This window comes from Oncorhynchus mykiss, chromosome 21 (assembly GCF_013265735.2).
Source record: "Oncorhynchus mykiss isolate Arlee chromosome 21, USDA_OmykA_1.1, whole genome shotgun sequence".
Classification (NCBI taxonomy): Eukaryota; Metazoa; Chordata; class Actinopteri; order Salmoniformes; family Salmonidae; genus Oncorhynchus; species Oncorhynchus mykiss.
The window spans coordinates 38,934,350-38,955,705 of record NC_048585.1 but is presented as its reverse complement, the minus strand read 5'-3'; the positions used below and the strand labels follow the sequence as shown (position 1 = coordinate 38,955,705).

The following is a 21,356-nucleotide window of genomic DNA, read 5'->3' as shown; positions in this document are numbered from 1 at the left end:
TGGCTGCTTTGTTGTCTAAAGGCTGTACTCAGATTATTGCATGGTTTGCTTTATCCGTAAAGTTTTTAAAAAATCTGACACAGCGGTTGCATTAAGGAGAGGTTTATCTAAAGTTCCATGTATAATAGTCGTATCTTTATCAATGTTTATTATGAGTATTTCTGTAAATTGATGTGGCTCTCTGCAATATCACCGCATGTTTTAGAACTACTGAACGTAACGCGCCAATGTAAACTCAGATTTGTTTATATAAATATGAACTTCATCAAATAAAACATACATGTATTGTGTAACATGAAATCCTATGAGTGTCATCTGATGAAGATCATCAAAGGTTAGTGATAAATTTTACCTCTATTTGTGCTTTTTGTGACTCCTCTCTTTGGCTGGAAAAAATGGCTGTGTTTTTCTGTAGCATGGTGGTGACCTAACATAATCGTTTGTGGTGCTTTCACTGTAAATCATTTTTGACATCAGACACTGTGGCTGGATTAACGAGAATTTTATCTTTAAAATGGTGTAAAATACTTGTATGCTTGAGGAATTTTAATTATGAGATTTTTGTTGTTTTGAATTTGGCGCCCTGGACTTTCACTGGCTGTTGCAGGGGGGGGTTCCGCTAGCGGAAGCCACCAACCTCCTTTGGTTTGTATGTACGCGTAGCGCGCAGGGGGTTTGTGTGTGTGTGTGAGATACCTGGTTTCAGGTAGAGGGGTCCAGGCAGACAGGGTCTGAGAGAACAGTCTCTGTAGCACACTGGAATACTGCACCAACCCACTGCCTAAACTGAGATAGGAAAGAAGAATTCAAGTCCATCAGTCCACTAATTAATAAAACACTCATTGCATTTAGATTTTTTTTTTTCAAGCCAGCACTTGCGTAGCCTGATCCCAGATCTGTTTGTGCGGTCATGCCAACTCCTTGTCCCTCATTGTTTGACTAGACAATGACAGCAATGGAGTTGGCATGAGCGCACAAACAGATCTGGGACCAGGCTAGCACTTGGGTTGCCTTCAGTAGGTACTTACGCTGTGATGAGAGCGTGCAGCACCCGCAGAGTATCTTTGTGTATGGCAGGCAACACCAGCAGCTTCACACACCCATCAGCTGTTACATTCTGTTGATAAAGAGAGCCTTGTTAACGATACACCAAGACCCCCGTGTACCTAACCTTACTGCATTTTTGGTTTGACAAAACAGTGGTGAGTGAGTGAGTGAGTGAGTGAGAGAGAACTCACTATGCTCTTGGAGCTGACCGCCAGGGCGCGACAGACCAGGTTTAGCACCTGCTGTACAGGTAGACGCACTGCAGAGGCCGGGTCCACACTGTGTGTGAGAGAGAGCGAGAGAGAAGAGACAAGACATGAACAATTGTAATTTGGGTAGTTAGTAAAAGCTTCCAGTGTGTGTGTGTGTGTGGACCTACCGGAGTGTGTGTTTGAGAGCCAGGCAGGTAGCTCTGTGTCTGTGTTGTAACTGCAGCAGGAGGAGGGGGTCTGTGTCATGCAGAGGAGAGTAGGGCAGCTCTACACCTGGCCCTTCATACTGCACTGTCCCTTCTGAAACACAAGAGGGCAGAACACACAGTAGGGAAAGAGGCATGACTCACTAGACTAGATAATAGGGATGGGAATCGTTCCTTTCAAGCACGATCTAGATACATGGGCTCTGATATGGATACTTTTAGTGTGAAACGTTTCTTTTTGATTTGGGGAACAACATTTGTTGCATGAAAACTAACATTTGTTGCATGAAAACATTAATTTTCCGTTCTAAATTCAAACCTGTTACCGATGGTGCTATAGCCTGACGACTCACACTAAATTATCACGCTGCTCTGTTGTTCGCTACCGACTTTAGTCCGAGACTGTCATCATTGAAGTTGTTCGTGGTGACGAGGGCACGTGGGGCTTTGTACAAAAAGTCCTCAGCGATTTGATCGTCTCTAACCAATCAGAGTATCAAATCCAAAGACTCATTTTCAAACCGCCGCTCTGGCCCAACCCATTGGCTTCTAAACCAATCAGACGGCGCGAATGTGTTCAAATTTGGTGAAGGGTTGGGGAGGTATTCATTGCGGAGGAGAAACTAATGTCCGTGGGCATGGCGTAGCATTTGGCTGGAGCAAGGAGTCTGGGTTGCCAGGAAACGGGAGCTGAGGACCTGAGCATCCAGATTAGGGGGGGGGGATGTTTTATCTGAACTCCCCATCACATACTGTTTAACTTGCCATTTTAACAGATGCTTTTTTTATAATAATGATTCAATATTGATAGCCAATTAATATAAAAACACAGCTTTGGATTTCACCCCCGTCTCAAAAACAAAATGGTGAAACTCGCAAAAAAATGATTGCTGCACTTGTTATGAAATTACACATTTTAACTGTTCCTGTAAAAATGACCAAATGCAATAACTGTTTAAAGCAAAACTACCAAAACTATTTCTTATGGTCAAACCTGGCAATCGAAAAGACCCAATCAGCAGTTAGATGTGCAAATCAGCAAGATGTAAGTTGTGTCCACTCCGGTAGCCTACACAACTCCACCGGTAAAACACAATTTTCTACAATGCATTTAGTAACAATAACCCAGCAAATTAAAATGGTTGTCACCCAACTAATAAAGCCTATGATTTGACATTGCAAAAGCCATTTTACAAGCATTGGAATGCTGAAGTTGCCATGCAGGAGTTTGAATATAAGATCAGTGGTAGAGATGCACGATATATCGGTAAGCATATCGGAATCGGACGACCTTAGCTAAAAATGCCAACATGCCAACAAAAGCAGAAAAATACTAAGCGCAAACTTCCAACAACTAAACAAGTTCAAGTCGAGCAGTCATTTGAAAGAGTAAGAAAGTTTCAGCGAGACAACTCAAAGGTGAAATCCATTAATGCCAAGATAATGGAATTCATTGCCATTGACAATCAACCGCTCTCTTGTCCTGGATGATGTTGGCTTTCACAGACTGGTCGAACACCTCGAGCCCCGGTACACACTACCAAGTAGGCGCTATTTTTAGATGTTGCCCTACCAGAGTTACACAGTATTGTTGAAACGCACATCCATGAGCTACGTTCTATGAGCGTCACTGCTATTAGCTTCACGACTGACATTTGGACCAGCGAAGTCAGCCACATGGGCATGCTGAGTCTGACAGCACCGTGGTTCGACGAGGCTTGCGTACTGAGGAAAGCCGTATTGCTCAAGAATGTGCTGGTTCACATACCGCTGCTGCCATTTCAATGGCATTTGAGAACATGTTTGAAACTTGGAAACATGAACACACTCCTAGCTCCATTCGAACAACTGACTGGAGAAATAAGCTAATAAACCGCGTCTGCAGCAGACGTAATACCCTCTGTCATGGCATTGATACGCCTGCTCAACAAAACACAGACCGTGGGGTTAAAACTTGCAAAAGTATTCCACAAGAGGCTGTGAACAAGCGGTTCGGTGGAATTCTCTGAGTCGCCACCATGCTCGGTGCCTAGCATCATGCTCGGTGCTAGGTACCGCTACGTCGATGGAGGCAAGAAACAGGGTTTACTTGAAATGTTACAGACACAGCTGGATAAGACAGAAACGGACAGTGACAGTGCGCACCGAGGATGAGAGGCCACGGACAGACCGAGCTGAAACTTCACTGCTTGACATGTATGATGAAATCCTGGTTGAGACTGAACTAATCTGGAGTATTTCTCCTGTCTTATCTGGTGTCCTGTGTGAATTTACAGTTGGAGTCAGAAGTTTACATACACTTAGGTTGGAGTCATTAAAACTTGTTTTCAACCACTCCACAAATTTCTTGTTAATTAACAAACTATAGTTTTGGCAAGTCGGTTAGGACATCTACTTTGTACATGACACAAGTCATTTTTCCAACAATTGTTTACAGACAGATTATTTCACTTATAACTCACTGTATCACAATTCCAGTGGGTCAGAAGTTTACATACAGTGCCTTGCGAAAGTATTCGGCCCCCTTGAACTTTGCGACCTTTTGCCACATTTCAGGCTTCAAACATAAAGATATAAAACTGTATTTTTTTGTGAAGAATCAACAACAAGTGGGACACAATCATGAAGTGGAACGACATTTATTGGATATTTCAAACTTTTTTAACAAATCAAAAACTGAAAAATTGGGCGTGCAAAATTATTCAGTCCCTTTACTTTCAGTGCAGCAAACTCTCTCCAGAAGTTCAGTGAGGATCTCTGAATGATCCAATGTTGACCTAAATGACTAATGATGATAAATACAATCCACCTGTGTGTAATCAAGTCTCCGTATAAATGCACCTGCACTGTGATAGTCTCAGAGATCCGTTAAAAGCGCAGAGAGCATCATGAAGAACAAGGAACACACCAGGCGGGTCCGAGATACTGTTGTGAAGAAGTTTAAAGCCGGATTTGGATACAAAAAGATTTCCCAAGCTTTAAACATCCCAAGGAGCACTGTGCAAGCGATAATATTGAAATGGAAGGAGTATCAGACCACTGCAAATCTACCAAAACCTGGCCGTCACTCTAAACTTTCAGCTCATACAAGGAGAAGACTGATCAGAGATGCAGCCAAGAGGCCCATGATCACTCTGGATGAACTGCAGAGATCTACAGCTGAGGTGGGGAGACTCTGTCCATAGGACAACAATCAGTTGTATATTGCACAAATCTGGCCTTTATGGAAGAGTGGCAAGAAGAAAGCCATTTCTTAAAGATATCCATAAAAAGTGTTGTTTAAAGTTTGCCACAAGCCACCTGGCAGACACACCAAACATGTGGAAGAAGGTGCTCTGGTCAGATGAAACCAAAATTGAACTTTTTGGCAACAATACAAAACGTTATGTTTGGCGTAAAAGCAACACAGCTGAACACACCATCCCCACTGTCAAACATGGTGGTGGCAGCATCATGGTTTGGGCCTGCTTTTCTTCAGCAGGGACAGGGAAGAGTTAAAATTAAAATTGATGGGAAGATGGATGGAGCCAAATACAGGACCATTCTGGAAGAAAACCTGATGGAGTCTGCAAAAGACCTGAGACTGGGACGGAGATTTGTCTTCCAACAAGACAATGATCCAAAACATAAAGCAAAATCTACAATGGAATGGTTCAAAAATAAACATATCCAGGTGTTAGAATGGCCAAGTCAAAGTCCAGACCTGAATCCAATCGAGAATCTGTGGAAAGAACTGAAAACTGCTGTTCACAAATGCTCTCCATCCAACCTCACTGAGCTCGAGCTGTTTTGCAAGGAGGAATGGGAAAAAAATGTCAGTCTCTCGATGTGCAAAACTGATAGACATACCCCAAGCGACTTACAGCTGTAATCGCAGCAAAAGGTGGCGCTACAAAGTATTAACTTAAGGGGGCTGAATAATTTTGCACGCCCAATGTTTCAGTTTTTGATTTGTTAAAAAAGTTTGAAATATCCAATAAATGTCGTTCCACTTCATGATTGTGTCCCACTTGTTGTTGATTCTTCACAAAAAAATACAGTTTTATATCTTTATGTTTGAAGCCTGAAATGTGGCAAAAGGTCGCAAAGTTCAAGGGGGCCGAATACTTTCGCAAGGCACTGTACACTAAGTTGACTGTGCCTTTAAACAGCTTGGAAATTCCCAAAAATGTTGTCATGGCTTTAGAAGCTTCTGATAGGCTAATTGACATCATTTGTGTCAATTGGAGGTGTCCCTGTGGATGCATTTCAAGGCCTACCTTCAAACTCAGTGCCTCTTTGCTTGACATCATGGGAAAAATCAAAAGAAATCAGCCAAGACCTCAGAAAAAAAGATAGTAGACCTGTCTGGCCAACAACCTCCTTCCCTCAGTAAGAGCATACTTGTGTCATGCAATACAATGAAAATTAATTCCTTAAAAATCATGTGTGATATTCTGGATTTTTGTTTTAGATTCCGTCTCACAGTTGAAGTGTACCTATGATAAAAAATTACAGAGCTCTACATGCTTTGTAAGTAGGAAAACCTGCAAAATCGGCAGTGTATCAAATACTTGTTCTCCCCACTGTATATCCTGACTCAGTTACACCAGCTGTCAGGCGGAATGGGCCAAAATTCACCCAAATTATTGTGGGAAACTTGTGGAATGCTACCCAAAACATTTGACCCAATTTAGGCAATGCTACCAAATACTAATTGAGTGTATGTAAACCTCTGACCCACTGGGAATGTGATGAAAGAAATAAAAACTGAAATAAATCATTCTCTACTATTTTTCTGACATTTCACACTCTTAAAATAAAGTGGTGATCCTAACTGACCTAAGACAGGGAATTTTTACTAGGATTAAATGTCAGGAATTGTGAAGAACTGAGTATAAATGTATTTGGCTAAGTTGTATGTAAACTTCCGACTTCAACTGTATGTATGCTCTCTCTAATCCTCTCCCTTTCTCTCTGAGGACCTGAGCCCTAGGACCATGCCTCAGGACTACTTGGCCTGATGACTCCATGCTGTCCCCAGTCCACCTGGTTATGCTGCTGCTCCAGTTTCAACTGTTCTGCCTGAGGCTATGGAACCCTGACCTGTTCACCGTACGTGCTACCTTGTCCCAGACCTGCTGCTTTCAACTCTCTAGAGACAGCAGGAGCGGTTGAGATACTCTGAATGATTGGCTATGAAAAGCCAACTGACATTTACTCTTGAGATGCTGACCTGTTGCACCCTCAACAACCACTGTGATTATTATTATTTGACCCTGTTGGTAATCTATGAACATTTGAACATCTTGGCCATGTTCTGTTATAATATCCACCAGCCACAGCCAGAAGAGGACTGGCCACCCCTCATAGGCTGGTTCCTCTCTAGGTTTCTTCCTAGGTTCCGGCCTTTCTAGGGAGTTTTTGCTGTTTGGGGTTTTTAGGATGGGATTCTGTACAGCACTTAAGGGCTTTATAAATAAATGTGATTGATTGAACAAGAAAACAGCACAACAAGTAAGTGAAAGAAATAGGTTTTGATTATGTTTTACTGGTAATGGGGATATACAGTGGGGCAAAAAAAGTATTTAGTCAGCCACCAATTGTGCAAGTTCTCCCACTTAAAAAGATGAGGCCTGTAATTTTCATCATAGGTACTCTTCAACAATGACAGACAAAATGAGGGGAAAAAATCCAGAAAATCACATTGTAGGATTTTTAATTAATTTACTTGCAAATGATGGTGGAAAATAAGTATTTGGTCAATAACAAAAGTTTCTCAATACTTTGTTATATACCCTTTGTTGGCAATGACAGAGGTCAAACGTTTTCTGTTAGTCTTCACAAGGTTTTCACACGCTTGCTGGTATTTTGGCCCATTCCTCCATGCAGACTCCTCTAGAGCAGTGATGTTTTGGGGCTGTTGCTGGGCAACATGGACTTTCAACTCCCTCCAAAGATTTTCTATGGGGTTGAGATCTGGAGACTGGCTAGGCCTCTCCAGGACCTTGAAATGCTTCTTACGAAGCCACTCCTTCGTTGCGGTGTGTTTGGCATCATTGTCATGCTGAAAGACCCAGCCATGTTTCATCTTCAATGCCCTTGCTGATGGAAGGAGGTTTTCAAAATCTCACGATACATGGCCCCATTCATTCTTTTCTTTACCCGGATCAGTCGTCCTGGTTCCTTTGCAGAAAAACAGCCCCAAAGCATGATGTTTCCACCCCCATGCTTCACAGTAGGTATGGTGTTCTTTGGATGCAACTCAGCATTCTTTGTCCTCCAAACACGACGAGTTGAGTTTTTACCAAAAAGTTATATTTTGGTTTCATCTGACCATATGACATTCTCCCAATCTTCTTCTGGATCATCGAAATGCTCTCTAGCAAACTTCAGACGGGCCTGGACATGTACTGGCTTAAGCAGGGGGACAAGTCTGGCACTGCAGGATTTGAGTCCCTGGCGGCGTAGTGTGTTACTGATGGTAGGCTTTGTTACTTTGGTCCCAGCTGTCTGCAGGTCATTCACTAGGTCCCCCCGTGTGGTTCTGCGATTTTTGCTCACCGTTCTTGTGATCATTTTGTGATCTTGCGTGGAGCCCCAGATCGAGGGAGATTATCAGTGGTCTTGTATGTCTTCCATTTCCTAATAATTGCTCCCACAGTTGATTTCTTCAAAACAAGCTGCTTACCCATTGCAGATTCAGTCTTCCCAGGCTGGTGCAGTTCTACAAATTTGTTTCTGGTGTCCTTTGACAGACAGCTCTTTGGTCTTGGCCATAGTGGAGTTTGGAGTGTGACTGTTTGAGGTTGTGGACAGGTGTCTTTTATACTGATAACAAGTTCAAACAGGTGCCATTAATACAGGTAACGAGTGGAGGACAGAGGAGCCTCTTAAGGAAGAAGTTACAGGTCTGTGAGAGACAGAAATCTTGCTTGTTTGTAGGTGACCAAATACATATTTTCCACCATAATTTGCAAATAAATTAATAAAAAATCATACCATGTGATTTTCTGGATTTTTTTTTCTCATTTTGTCTGTCATAGTTGAAGTGTACCTATGATGAAAATGACAGGCCTCTCTCATCTTTTTAAGTGGGAGAACTTGCACAATTGGTGGCTGACTAAATACTTTTTTGCCCCACTGTATGTAAATGCCAACAAAATTACTTTTTGGTCAGTGTGTGTGTTTCAACTATGCTTAAAAAGGCAGCTTTTTTTTTTTTATATCAGTATCTTTTTTTTGGCAAGGAAAATATTGGCTATCGTTATCGGCCAAAAATGTCATATCGGCGCATCCCTAATCAGGGGGTATGCCTAGCACTTGTTGGCATGAGCAGCTGCGCTCTGTGCGCGCACACAGTTATCATCTGGCTTGGAGATCAATGACTGTCACACACATTTACGTGCTTAGTTAGATAGGCTACTATTCAGTCTCAAAAGACAAGAGGTATTTTCGAATGGGGGAAATAAAATGACATGAGTAAAAGACATCAGTGAATCTACTGCTACTACTTTCACCACATTTAGTCTTGAAACCTTTGGTTGTTTACTACACTGGGAGTCCTTAAAGAGTTGGGTGGGACTAAGGTTTTACGAGGGTATGAACAATGCTGAATGGGTGTAGACAAAGAAGAGCTCTCCAGCAGGTGTACCAAAACATTCACAGGCCATTTTCTCTAAAGTGAGGTTTGAAAATTGATCAACTTTCAAAAGCACAATTACTTTCCCATTGTTCCTCAACTGCAGTGTATGATATACCATTTTCTAGATCGGAGTCTCTACTTTTATCCAATGTAAAAAACACTATTTCACTACATAGGACCGAATCCAGGTGGTGAGTCACAAATAAACTGAAGACAAACCTCTTGTCCTTTTGGGTTGGCACTGTCCATTTTGGCTAAGAAATAGGCACCCAGTTTGTCCTGTTGAAGACAAATTGTCAGACAGATAAAACAACAACACAGTGTCTCCCAAATAGGATGTACTAAAAGAGCATCCTAATTGTAATGTAGTTTATGAGTGTGTTGTAATGCTCACCCTCAGGGAGCCACAAGCTTGGGGATAGAAGGTCATGCAGTCATCCCCTCAATGGCAGCTAGGTGACACTAAACATACACACACAGTTACCGAATTCTGCACTAGTATTTCTCAATAAAAAGTCCAACAGAGAATGAATCACTCGTGTTTCCTTTGCCACCTTTTTGCTTTAGGATCCTCCAGCTTACGTAGTTAACTACTACTGTATACAAGCAATTTCCCCAGCCCTAACTTACCTCAGACTTGAGGCCTAGCAGGGAGGTGAGGATCCCCAGGATAGAGTTGAGGCCCACCTCCCTGGCCAGCTCAGGTAGCTGGGAGGAATACTGGAGCAGGTCCTGGAGGACCCCCGCCGCTAGCTGGACGGACGGGAGGGGGTCCTGGGACTGGGGGGGAGAGAGGAAAAAAAGGGTTTGAATTAGCTTAAGTAAAAAAAATTTAAAAATTAAATAAGAAATGTCAAGAGATTTAACCCAGTTCTTTCTGATGTCCCTATCCACATTTGATTAAGCAAATTCATAAAAATCTGTGCCTCTCTCTAGGCTATGCATTGTGCTGTACAGGTGTGCGTCTTCAAATCAAAGTTTATTTGTCACGTGTGCCGAATACAACAGGTGTAGGCTCTATCCAATAGTGCAAAAAAGGTATTAGGTGAACAATAGGTAAGTAAAGAAATAAAACAACAGTAAAAAGACAGGCTATATACATTAGCAAGGCTATAAAAGTAGCGAGGCTACATACAGACACCGGTTAGTCAGGCTGATTGAGGTAGTATGTACATGTAGATATGGTTAAAGTGACTATGCATATATGATGAACAGAGAGTAGTAGTAGCGTAAAAGAGGGGGTGGCGGGACACAATGTAGATAGCCCGGTTAGCCAATGTGCGGAAGCACTGGTTGCTCAGCCCAATTGAGGTAGTATGTACATGAATGTATAGTTAAAGTGACAATGCATTTTTGATAAACAGAGAGAGTAGCAGCAGCGTAAAGAAGCCTTTTTGAGAAGCCTTGTTGTCCTCGACTTGGCACTCCGGTACCGCTTGCCATGCGGTAGTAGAGTAAACAGTCTGACAATGTTTAGAGCCTTCCTCTGACACCGCCTGGTGTAGAGGTCCTGGATGGCAGGTGAACTCTTCACGACTGTCTTGGTGTGTTTGGAACATTCTAGTTTGTTGTTGATGTGGACACCAATGAACTTGAAGCTCTCAACCTGCTCCACTACAGCCCCGTCGATGAGAATGGGGTGCGTGCTCGGTCCTCCTTTTCCTGTAGTCCACAACCATCTCCTTAGTCTTGGTTACGTTGAGGGATAGGTTGTTATTCTGGCACCCCCCGACCAGGTCTCTGACCTCCTCCCTATAGGCTGTCTCGTCGTTATCGGTGATCAGGCCTACCGCTGTTGTGTCGTCTACAAACATAATGATGGTGTTGGTGTCGTGCCTGGCCATGCAGTCGTAGGTGAACAGGGAGTACAGGAGGGGACTGAACACACACCCCTGGGGATCTCCAGTGTTGAGGATCAGCGTGGCACATGTGTTGTTACCTACCCTCACCACCTGGGGGCGGCCCATCAGGAAGTCCAGGATCCAGTGGCAGAGGGAGGTGTTTAGTCCCAGGATCCTTAGCTTAGAGATGAGCTTCGAGGGTACTATGGTGTTGAACGCTGAGCTGTAGTCAATGAATAGCATTCTCACATAAGTGTTCCTTTTGTCCAGGTGGGAAAGGGCAGTGTAGAGTGCAATAGAGATTGCATCATCTGTGGATCTGTTGGGGCGTTATGCAAATTGGAGTGGGTCTAGGGTTTCTGGGATAATGGTGTTGATGTGAGCCATTACCAGCCTTTCAAAGCACTTCATGGCTACGGACGTGAGTGCTACGGGTCTGTAGTCATTTAGGCAGGTTGCTTTTGTGTTCTTGGGCACAGGGACTATGGTGGTCTGCTTGAAACATGTTGCTATTACAGACTCAATCAGGGACATGTTGAAAATGTCAGTGAAGACACCTGCCAGTTGGTCAGCACATGCCCGGAGCACACGTCCTGGTAATCCGTCTGGCACGGCAGTCTTGTGTATCTTGGATTTGTCTCAGTAAATGTTTTGAACAGATGTGTCTCCAGTGTGTGTGTGTGTGTGTGTGTGTGTGTGTGTGTGTGTGTGTGTGTGTGTGTGTGTTTATTGTGAAAGTCTACAAAAGCGCTTGACTTGGACTGAAATAGGTGCTGGTAGTTATATTTAGGTGTAGGAGATCCACAATACTTTTTAGTTAATATTCTATAAGAGAAACAGGAGCTCAAGCAGTAGAACATTTCAGGTGCTCCTCCTGAGCTCCTGCCAAAGTTAAGCACGGGTCTACAGGTGTCTTCATACAGTGTCTTAGCTTCACACTGTGTCTTACCTGTATGACCTGTTGTAGGGACCGTAGCCATGAGAGACAATGTTGTTGGAACACATTACTTGAACTGTCTTTGACCAGCACTGAGAGAAGACACAGCCCCTCAAACTTGGTTTTGCTGTTGCCGAGTTTGGCGTTGCTGAGTTCCACAAGACCACCGACAGCTCCAGTAATCTGAGTGATAAGAGCGAGAAGTGACATCAACCAGGCCATCAACACTGCTATACAAACTTTAGAAGCAAAGCGACATTAGAGTTGGCTATGTAGCAAGATATGACACAATGGTATTCAGCAAGGGAAAAACAAAGACTAGCACGAGTCGATTGCATTGAGACATCAATCATTGAGACAGCTGCCGAGTGGCGCAGCGGTCTAAGGCATCTCAGTGCTAGAGGCGTCACTACAGACACCCTGGTTCAAATCCAGGCTGTATCACAACCGGCCGCGATTGGGAGTTCTTAACTGACTTACTTAGTTAAATAAAGGTAAAAAATAGAAAGCAGACGGGATGCCATGCGTGGCCAATTCCAAGAATAGCAAGCCAGTTTTACCTGTGTCGAGAACACGCCGTGCTCCCGGTAATTCGCTAAAAGTGCTGGTAAATATTCGGTCCGCTGCTCTTTCAGAACAGACACCAGACCCTCGGTTAGCATGCATCCAATCCGCTGTTACAGCTATCTTCCCACTCCGCCACACTAAAACGTCTAAATTATGCGACGGATGTAGTTATTCATGCAGTCATTTATATGCGCCTTTACTCGGAAAGCTTTTTGCTTTGTTGATGTTCGCTTTCTGTAGTGTTTTTGGCATTATGCAGGAGTTTGGCTACATTTAGGATTAATGCATTTAAGTAATAACCTATTTTCTACGATAGTGTTCCGTACGTAGCCGATTCTGATAAGAATCGTCTATTTTTATTACTCCCAGTGTGTGAAATTGATCCTGATGGCGAATGACCGACTGCGAGCTTTGGAAGAGGTTGAGAATCAAATTGCAACGATTCTGCAGTGCGCCGGTTCGTCTACCGCTGCATGCAACAACAACAGTTCAAATACATTGTAATAACAAACGCATACCTAGCTAGTTAGATATACAATGCATTCCCGAAAGTATTCAGACCCCTTGACTTTTTCCACATTTTGTTACGTTACAACCTTATTCTAAAATTGATACTACAATTTTAGAAATGTTATATATATTAAACGTAAAAAAAACTGAAATACCACATTTACATAAGTATTCAGACCCTTTACCCAGTACTCTGTTGAAGCACCTTTGGAAACTATTAGAGCCTCGAGTCTTCTTGGGTATGACACTACAAGCTTGACGCAACTGTATTTGGGCAGTTTCTCCCATTATTCTCTGCAGATCCTCTCAAGCTCTGTCAGGTTGGGTGGGGAGTGTCGCTGCACAGCTATTTTCAGGTCTCTCCAGAAACGTTCGATCAGGTTCAAGTCCAGGCTCTGGCTGGGCCACTCAAGGACATTCAGAGACTCGTCCCGAATCCACTCCTGCGTTGTCTTTGCTGTGTGCTGAGGGTCATTGTCCTGTTGAAAGGTGAATCTTCACCCCAGTCTGAGGTCCTGAGTGCTCTGGGGCAGGTTTTCATCAAGGATCTCTCTGTATTTTGCTCTGCTCATCTTTCCCTCGATCCTGACTAGTCTCCCAGTCCCTGCCGCTGAAAAACATTGCCACAGCATGATGCTGCCTCCACCATGCTTCACCGTAGGGATGGTGCCAGGTTTCCTCCAGGCGTGACGCTTGGCATTCAGGCCAAAGAGTTCAATCTTGGTTTCAATCCTTGCAGAGAATCTTGTTTCTCATGGTCTGAGAGTCCTTTAGGTGCCTTTTGGCAAACTCCAAGCGAGCTGTCATGTGCCTTTTACTGAGGAGTGGCTTCTTTCTGGCCACTCTACCATAAAGGCCTGATTGGTGGAGTGCTGCAGAGATGGTGTCCTTCTGGAACTATGTCAGAGTGACCATTGGGTTCTTGGCTACCTCCCTTACCAAGACCTTTCATTCCCCAGATTGCTCAGTTTGGCTTGGCGGCCAGCTCTAGGAAGAGTCTTGGTGGTTCCAAACTTCTTCCATTTAAAAATTATGGAGGCCACTGTGTTCTTGGGGACTTTCAATGCTGCATAATTTTTTGGGGACCCTTACCCAGATCTGTGTCGACACAATTCTGTCTCGGAGCTCTACGGACAATTCCTTCAACCTCATGGCTCGGTTTTTGCTCTGGCATGCACTGTCAACTGTGCCTTTCCAAATCATGTCCAACAATTTATTTTACCACAGGTGTACTCCAAGTTGTAAAAACATCAAGGATGATCAATGGAAACAGCATGTACCTGAGCTCAATTTCGAGTCTCATAACAAAGGGTCTGAATGCTTATGTAAATAAGGTATTTGTTTATTTTTAATACATTTGCAAAAATGTCTAAACTTGTTTTTGCCTTTGTCATTATGGGGGTATTGTGTGTAGATTGATGAGAGATGTATTTAATCCATTTTAGAATAAGGCTGAACGTTACAAAATGTGGAAAAGGGAAAGGTGTCTGAAATACTTTTCGAATGCACCGTACATTAGCTCTGATCCAGGGCGTTAGTGTGGCTTGCTAGCGCTGGGCCTTCACCCTGGACCAGAGCAAACAGTAGTACCTGTGCCATTACATAGCTAGCTAACTGTACCTAGCCACACATTTATAGTACTAGAAAAGAGCTCTTAGAAGGAATGGGCATTCATTGTCACTCTATTTTCTCAATGTCTGTAGTTGTTTAAGACAAGCCATGACAGTTTCTGTAAGTAAATACATCAACTGTAGGCCTAATTCTGTTTTCTGTGTTTATCTTCTCTAGGCAACATTGTGTTGGAGCTGTCTAAAGACAAGCACAATGCCAGTTTCCTGGACAGACAGCTCAGCCAGTTTACTGGATCCGTCAACAGAGTGGAGACTGAGCTCAGCTCACAAATCAGATACCTCACACAGGTAACGCACGCAGACAGACACAGTTGTACGTTTACTGGGGCCGTCAGAGTGGAGACTGAGCTCAGCTCACACAGGTAAGAGGGGACACACAGAGATGCACAGACAGTCGGCCCAGTCAATTCACTAGCTCTGTCAGAGTAGACCGAGTTCAGGTCCCAGATCAGTACCTCACATAGGTAGGAGAAAGAAGACACACACACGCATGCCCTCACACACAGTGTGCCATGCCGTGAATTGAAACGTATACAGTACCAGTCAAACGTTGACACACCTACTCATTCCAGGGTTTTACTTTATTTTACTATTTTCCACATTGTAGAATAATGGTGAAGACATCAAAACTATGAAATAACACATGGAATCATGTAGTAACCAAAAAACAAATCAAAATATATTTTATATTCTTCAAAGTAGCCACCCTTTGCCTTGATGACAGCTTTGCACACTCTTGGTATTCTCTCAACCAGCCTCATTGGGTAGTCACCTGGACTGAATTTCAATTAACAGGTGTGCCTTGTTAAAAGTTCATTTGTGGAATTTCTTTCCTTCTTAATAATGCGTTTGAGCCAATCAGTTGTGTTGTGACAAGGTAGTGGTGGTATACAGAAGATAGCCCTATTTGGTAAAAGACCAAGCCCATATTATGGCAAGAACAGCTCAAATAAGCAAAGAGAAACGACTGTCCATCGTTACTTTAAGACATGAAGGTCAGTCAATCCGGAATATTTCAAGAACTGAAAGTTTCTTCAAGTGCAGTCGCAAAAACCATCAAGAGCTATGATGAAACTGGCTCTCATGAGGATCGCCACAGGAAAGGAAGACCCAGAGTTACCTCTGCTGCAGAGGATAAGTTCATTAGAGTTAACCACACGTCAGGTTGCCACCCAAATAAATGCTTCACAGAGTTCAAGTAACAGGCACAACAGTTCAGAGGAGACTACGTGAAATCAGGCCTTTGTGGTCGAATTGCTGCAAAGAAACCACTACTAAAGGACACCAATGAGAAGAAGAGACTTGCTTGGGCCAAGAAACACGAACAATGGACATTCGACCGGTGGAAATCTGATGTCTGTCTGAAATCTATTATTCTACAATGTAGAAAATGGTAAAAAAAAAAATTAAAACTTGAATGGGTAGGTGTCCAAACTGTTGACTGGTACTGTACATGTAACTTGGTAGTGTTGATATAGCTCTCATGTAGTTGACCTTTTCTTTCTACATCAAAGTTATGCTTGTTTCACATTCACCTAGTAGTGTAGCCTTGTGCCAGCACTAACATTTCTCCCTTTCACCACACTGCCTTCTCTCTCCGTCCCCTGCAGGTTGCCACAGGCCAGCCCCACGAGGGCTCCACATACTCGGCCAGGAAAGACTGTCAAATGGCCTTGAACCGAGCAGAATACACCAGGGTCAAACTGGGAGAGCTGGGACGCACCTGCGAAGTCATGCTGGATCCACAACCCTGAGAGAACACACACGGTCGGTCGGCACTCGGGCAGAGCGCAGTAGGGGGATGTTTCCATCGCTCGCTGTCACCATGGTGTTTTAGGACCACCTGCCCGAAGAGAGGTGGGGACTGAAATACTTCATTTTTGTTTTGTTTTTGTATGATATCAGTCATGTATCTGGCAATGTTCTGTAATAAAGTTAGTGTTTCATTACATTATCCTGCTTGTGTCATGCATACACAGAACGTACACGAACTTACAAATAGACCATTTTGTATGTTAAGTTTTTTATTTGACATTTTCTAAAATGCAGTACAAAATAAAGAAGCGACATATATTCTCCAATGTAATTTGTTTTATAATCTTACATTTTTTTCATTGTCATTTTGTTCCATTTTATTGAGTAAAATAACATTGCTTATACAGCATCTTGGTTTCCTTGATAACAATATACTTTGTCTTAATTTTAATTAATTCACAGATAAAGTATCAGGTAGCATTTAAGTATAGTTCTCTATGAATCTACATTTTTGTGGTAGCTTAAATTGTCCTTAAAATAAAATGTCTGACTCAATACACAAGCCTACAAATTGACATGATTGCGTGCGTTTCCATGGATAGATACCTCAACTAAGATTGAAGGGAACAAAAATAAAATATTTGTTTTTAAAAAGGGGAAGTTAAGTATTTTACTGAATATTTTAGATGGTTCCTCACCTTGAAAGTAGTCTATGGGCCAGGAAAAACTAATCCATGGTTGTAAAATACTGAACTTCGACTTTTAAGTTTTTCTACACTTCACTGGTTTATAGACATGAGGACAATCGCCATTCAGATTTACAAAAAAAAGAAAAAAAGCTGGTAACACTTCTACCTGAAGCAGTTTCTTATGAAGTCTTATGCCTTATTAAACATTCATAGCACATGTAAATATAACATAGTAACAAAACAAGAGGCCCCTAGCCTTAGCTGTGATATATTATCAGTATAACGGCCTTACTGCTTAATTACACAGTTTAATAAACCTCTATGGCCTCTACGGTGCTGTGAATGTTCATAAGGCTTTATAACGCTTCGCAAGATGCCACTTAAAGTACAGAGTTACCAAAAAGCTCATTGTAACGTTTACATGGTCCCTAAGAGTTTCTGGAGGTTCTAAAAGTTCTAATCACAAATATCACAACATGTTCCATATTGTTGCAGTGCATTGTTAGAATACCATGCCATGCGTTGATCCATTCATAACACGAACAGAGTATGAGCTTCGTAACCTTCTTATGAACCTTTATAACCTTCATGTGAAACTTCAAAACCAATGTGTTGTGACTGACATCACACCCCTGGAAATATATTTACACAAAAGCAAAACATTAACTTGAATGCAGATTTCCTTTCTAGTAATTATATTTCTATAATTGTTACAACCTCAACCATCTGGGTTTCGTTCAAATGTGTAAAAACCAACCAATGTACAAAATGTTTTGTTAACGTGACCAATAACTCTTGTTAACCATGGACAGTTGTTGAATTAGGCAGCACGTTGTGAAAAAAACACATTCTTGTCATTGAACCAAAATGGCTACAGTTACAATCTAATCCATTTAAACACACCTCTGCCCTGATATTAAAATACATCATATAAGAAGAGGTGGTCATTGTTGTTACATTGCATTTGCTGGCTTAGTAATTTGTAACTCTTGGTTTGCTGTCGTTGAAGCTTATCCTTCTGAAACTGTACACAAGGTGGATACTTTATCTTTTATGTTTATACGTTATATAAATCTATAACCTGATCAAACACAGTGATTTCCAATCTGATAAGTGAGCCAAGTTGCCATCAATCGATCCTCCTTATCTACCTTTGTTCTGCACCTACACACCATGATAGACACACGTAATTGACTGCAATGTACTTCTCTGTACTATCCTATCGGGTGTCTGCAATCTAGATACTACAGCAGTAGCCTATGGCTGAATCCCAAATCACCCCCTCGCCCCTCCATTTGCGCGTTCACGCTTTCCTCCACCATTTGCACAAGTGTCCCAAAGCTGAGGGAGTGAAAATGATCCAAGGGTGTAAAGGGATATTTAGACTCTCAGATAACAAGGCTGCAGGCTTCAGAGTGAAGTGCAATCCCAACATGCACTGCGATATGTTTGGAGTTTGCGCAATTTCATACAAAATAATGTAGAGGTGTGCCTAATTATATGTCACATGCGTTTGTTTTTTTTTTGTCTGATTTCAAGACTTGACACATGTAAAAGATTAAATACCTCCCAAATTAAACTGTTACTGAGGTTTATATCTTGTAAAACGGCAGAGGGGATTTGTTCACTTGAATTTCATGCTTGTTTTATTCATTTCAGTGTGTCCCAACGTTGATGGGGTTATTGCTTATTCCATCGTCACCCTCGGAGTTTCGTCAGCAACACGCGACAACGGAGGGCCCTCAGAGCGAGTTGGGAGGGGCGAGGGGGTGGTTTGGGATTCACTGTATCTCTCTATATCCTGTTCCAGAGGGGCCCCTGGTTATACCGGTTTCCTATACAAAACATATTTATTGACCTTAACGTGGACTTGTGAAACCAACATTCAATTGATGTAGAATTTTTAAAGTTCAGTTTACACAATTTTAACTGTGAAACCGGTTCAGAACTAAGAACAACATACTAAGAGGTCCTGGAGAACCTGGATTGGGGAGTCTGACTATCCTATAAACTGTGCTCTTATTGGACTGCAGTGTTCTATAGTGAACTCTTATTGGCTGTTGAGTTGCATTTACAGTAATAATATTTACAGCAGTTGAGAGAATACAGCAGGGAATTAGCATAAGGTTAGTTTATATCACTTATGACTTTTTAATAATGAAAAATAAAATGTCTTTAGAATAAAATAAAAATAATGGCAACATTTAAGTACACATATCTCTGGTGATTATTACAACAATAAAAATATAATTATTTTCCCGACATTATTTTCCCTACCTCCCATCCCCCGTGCCTGGCTTTTCCCCTCTTTCCTCCCATCGCCCTTTCCACTCCTCCCAACATTGGTGATTCTGATGATTGAGGCCAATGTTGGATGCTGGTAAGTTTGAGAGATTGGACAATGATCAATTTAGCCGATTTGAGGTAGAAGATGCACTTTAACCACAGATCTAGGATCAAATAACTCTACCATCAATCCTAACCTTTACCATTACACGGTCAGATTGTTTTAATCAGTGTATCAGTGATTAGGGGAAAACTTCAACCTGCATCAAACTTTCTCTCCAGAATCGACAGTATATTCGAGAGACCTGCAGAAGACTGCAGTACTGCTTATCACACACCAGGTGTGCCATTGAACACACATTTGTGACTAATCAAAAAAATCTCCTTGGCTGATTTTTAATCAGTTTTAGCCAGGTTGATCGTAATGAATAACACTACATGGACGGGACCGGGGCTGATCCTAGCTCAGTACATCCTAGGCATGAGCCCTAATCTTATCGATGGTGGGGTTCAATCAAACTGCAACCAGGACATGCCATTTGACCTTTGTCAAATAATAAACTTTTGGCAAATCATAAATGTAAAAGAATAGTTATTTATCGTGTTCATGGCAATCAATGCATGTAGGGTGTGTGTGTGTGTGTGTGTGTGTGTGTGTGTGTGTGTGTGTGTGTGTGTGTGTGTGTGTGTGTGTGTGCGTGTGCGTGTGTGTGTGTGTGTGTTGATGCCGGAAGTCTCCTATGTAGTCCCTAACAGAAAAGGCCACAATGTCTGCACATACGATTCCGCGTATCTTCACGATGAGTGCACCACACTCGCACCCTCCGTGTAAGTGCACTGCGCTTAAAAACACTCACTGTACTCTTAGTGCACTACACTCACAACCCTTCCTCGCTGTGAGTGCACTACACTTACACACTCCCTCAACTGTGACAATATGCAATCGTTCTACACTTGCCATAATGGATAGAGTATTGAGTTATTACAAATTGGGTAATGAGCGTGTGTTAAGGATAAGTGAAAATCTGCAATGATCATGTAGCATAGTGACCCGTCATGTTGTGGTCAAATAAATAGGTGGGTAAACGCTGGTCACCATTGGCGGTGAGTAAAGTAAATGCTCCCTATACTTTCAATGCATTTTCCCGCAAAAAGGTGGAAGAGAAAAAAAAATCTGCGTAAATGGCGTTTAGGTGCGTTTACCCTCCACTCCACCACTGATAATAACGTAATAACAGTGTAATAACAGGTTATAACCATGTAATAACAATGCATTTGCATAAACTATTAAACTCGTGTTCCCTCTAAGTAGTTGTGCAGCAATGTAGTCCTGTACATTCAAGTTCCAGATTCCCCACATTTTCAAATAATTCCCAGATTTTCCAGAAATCCCGGTTGGAAGATCCCGGAATCAGAAGGGAATAAGCAGGAAATCCGGAATCCTCTAACCGGGATTTAAGGTAAACCTGGGGATTTTGGATATGTTTTTTAATTACAAACATATATCTGTCTGTCTGACCGCTTGTGGGACCTATAGAACATATAAGATCAACCCTGAATCAACGAATGGACCCAAAACATATAGAATGATTTCCTAAAACAGAGACAGTTGACTCGACACGCCCTTTAAATATCTCCATCTCTCTCATTATCTCTGTTTCTCAAACAAAAGGAGTGACAAAACTAAGGAGATGAAATTAACAATGCCATCGCAAATGTAGGAGAAAGAAGATGGGAGAGCAATTTGAATATGAAGAGAAGGGGGGGGGAGGCTTTTAAAAATATCTGAGTGCTCCTGCACCCCTTTTCTGGAGTTGGGCCTACTGTCTGGTGCTGAGGCTAGACCAGTGACTCGCCTAGCTCCTCTCCCCAGGTTTGGGTGCCTGGTCCTGGGGCAGGGAGAATTAGCAGAAGTGGTCATCCTCATCGTCCTTCATTCCTTTCAGTCGGAGACGGGCAAAGTCCTCGAACACAAAGTCATCATCCTGAGAGAAATTACTGACAGAGAAGGAATGGAGGAAGAGATTCAAATTGTGTTCAACAACAAACAA

The 21,356-nt window shown here is 42.4% G+C and overlaps 2 protein-coding genes across 5 annotated transcripts in view; one reads left to right on the top strand and one right to left on the bottom strand.

The window, feature by feature from the left end:
- The first annotated feature begins 12,593 nt into the window (after positions 1-12,593).
- Positions 12,594-16,649, top strand: LOC110500353 (mediator of RNA polymerase II transcription subunit 11). Of its 3 annotated transcripts, none has more exons than XM_021577676.2 (3): positions 12,594-12,891; positions 14,733-14,863; positions 16,186-16,524. In XM_021577676.2, the coding sequence occupies exons 1-3, from the start codon at positions 12,822-12,824 to the stop codon at positions 16,327-16,329; spliced, it is 345 nt and encodes a 114-aa protein (XP_021433351.1). In that variant the 5' UTR covers positions 12,594-12,821; the 3' UTR covers positions 16,330-16,524. The 3 variants fall into 3 exon arrangements, with proteins under 3 accessions (XP_021433351.1, XP_021433350.2, XP_036813678.1); XM_021577675.2 differs by having other exon boundaries at positions 12,597-12,934; XM_036957783.1 differs by having other exon boundaries at positions 12,814-12,934; positions 14,733-14,937; positions 16,186-16,649.
- arrb2b (arrestin, beta 2b) overlaps positions 16,587-21,356 on the bottom strand; it is a 71,185-nt gene continuing 66,415 nt past the window's right edge. For both annotated transcript variants that reach the window (XM_036957781.1, XM_036957780.1), the window contains one exon: positions 16,587-21,303. In XM_036957781.1, coding sequence (XP_036813676.1) covers positions 21,210-21,303 — 94 coding nt within the window. In that variant the 3' untranslated portion in view covers positions 16,587-21,209. The remainder of the gene's footprint in view (positions 21,304-21,356) is intronic.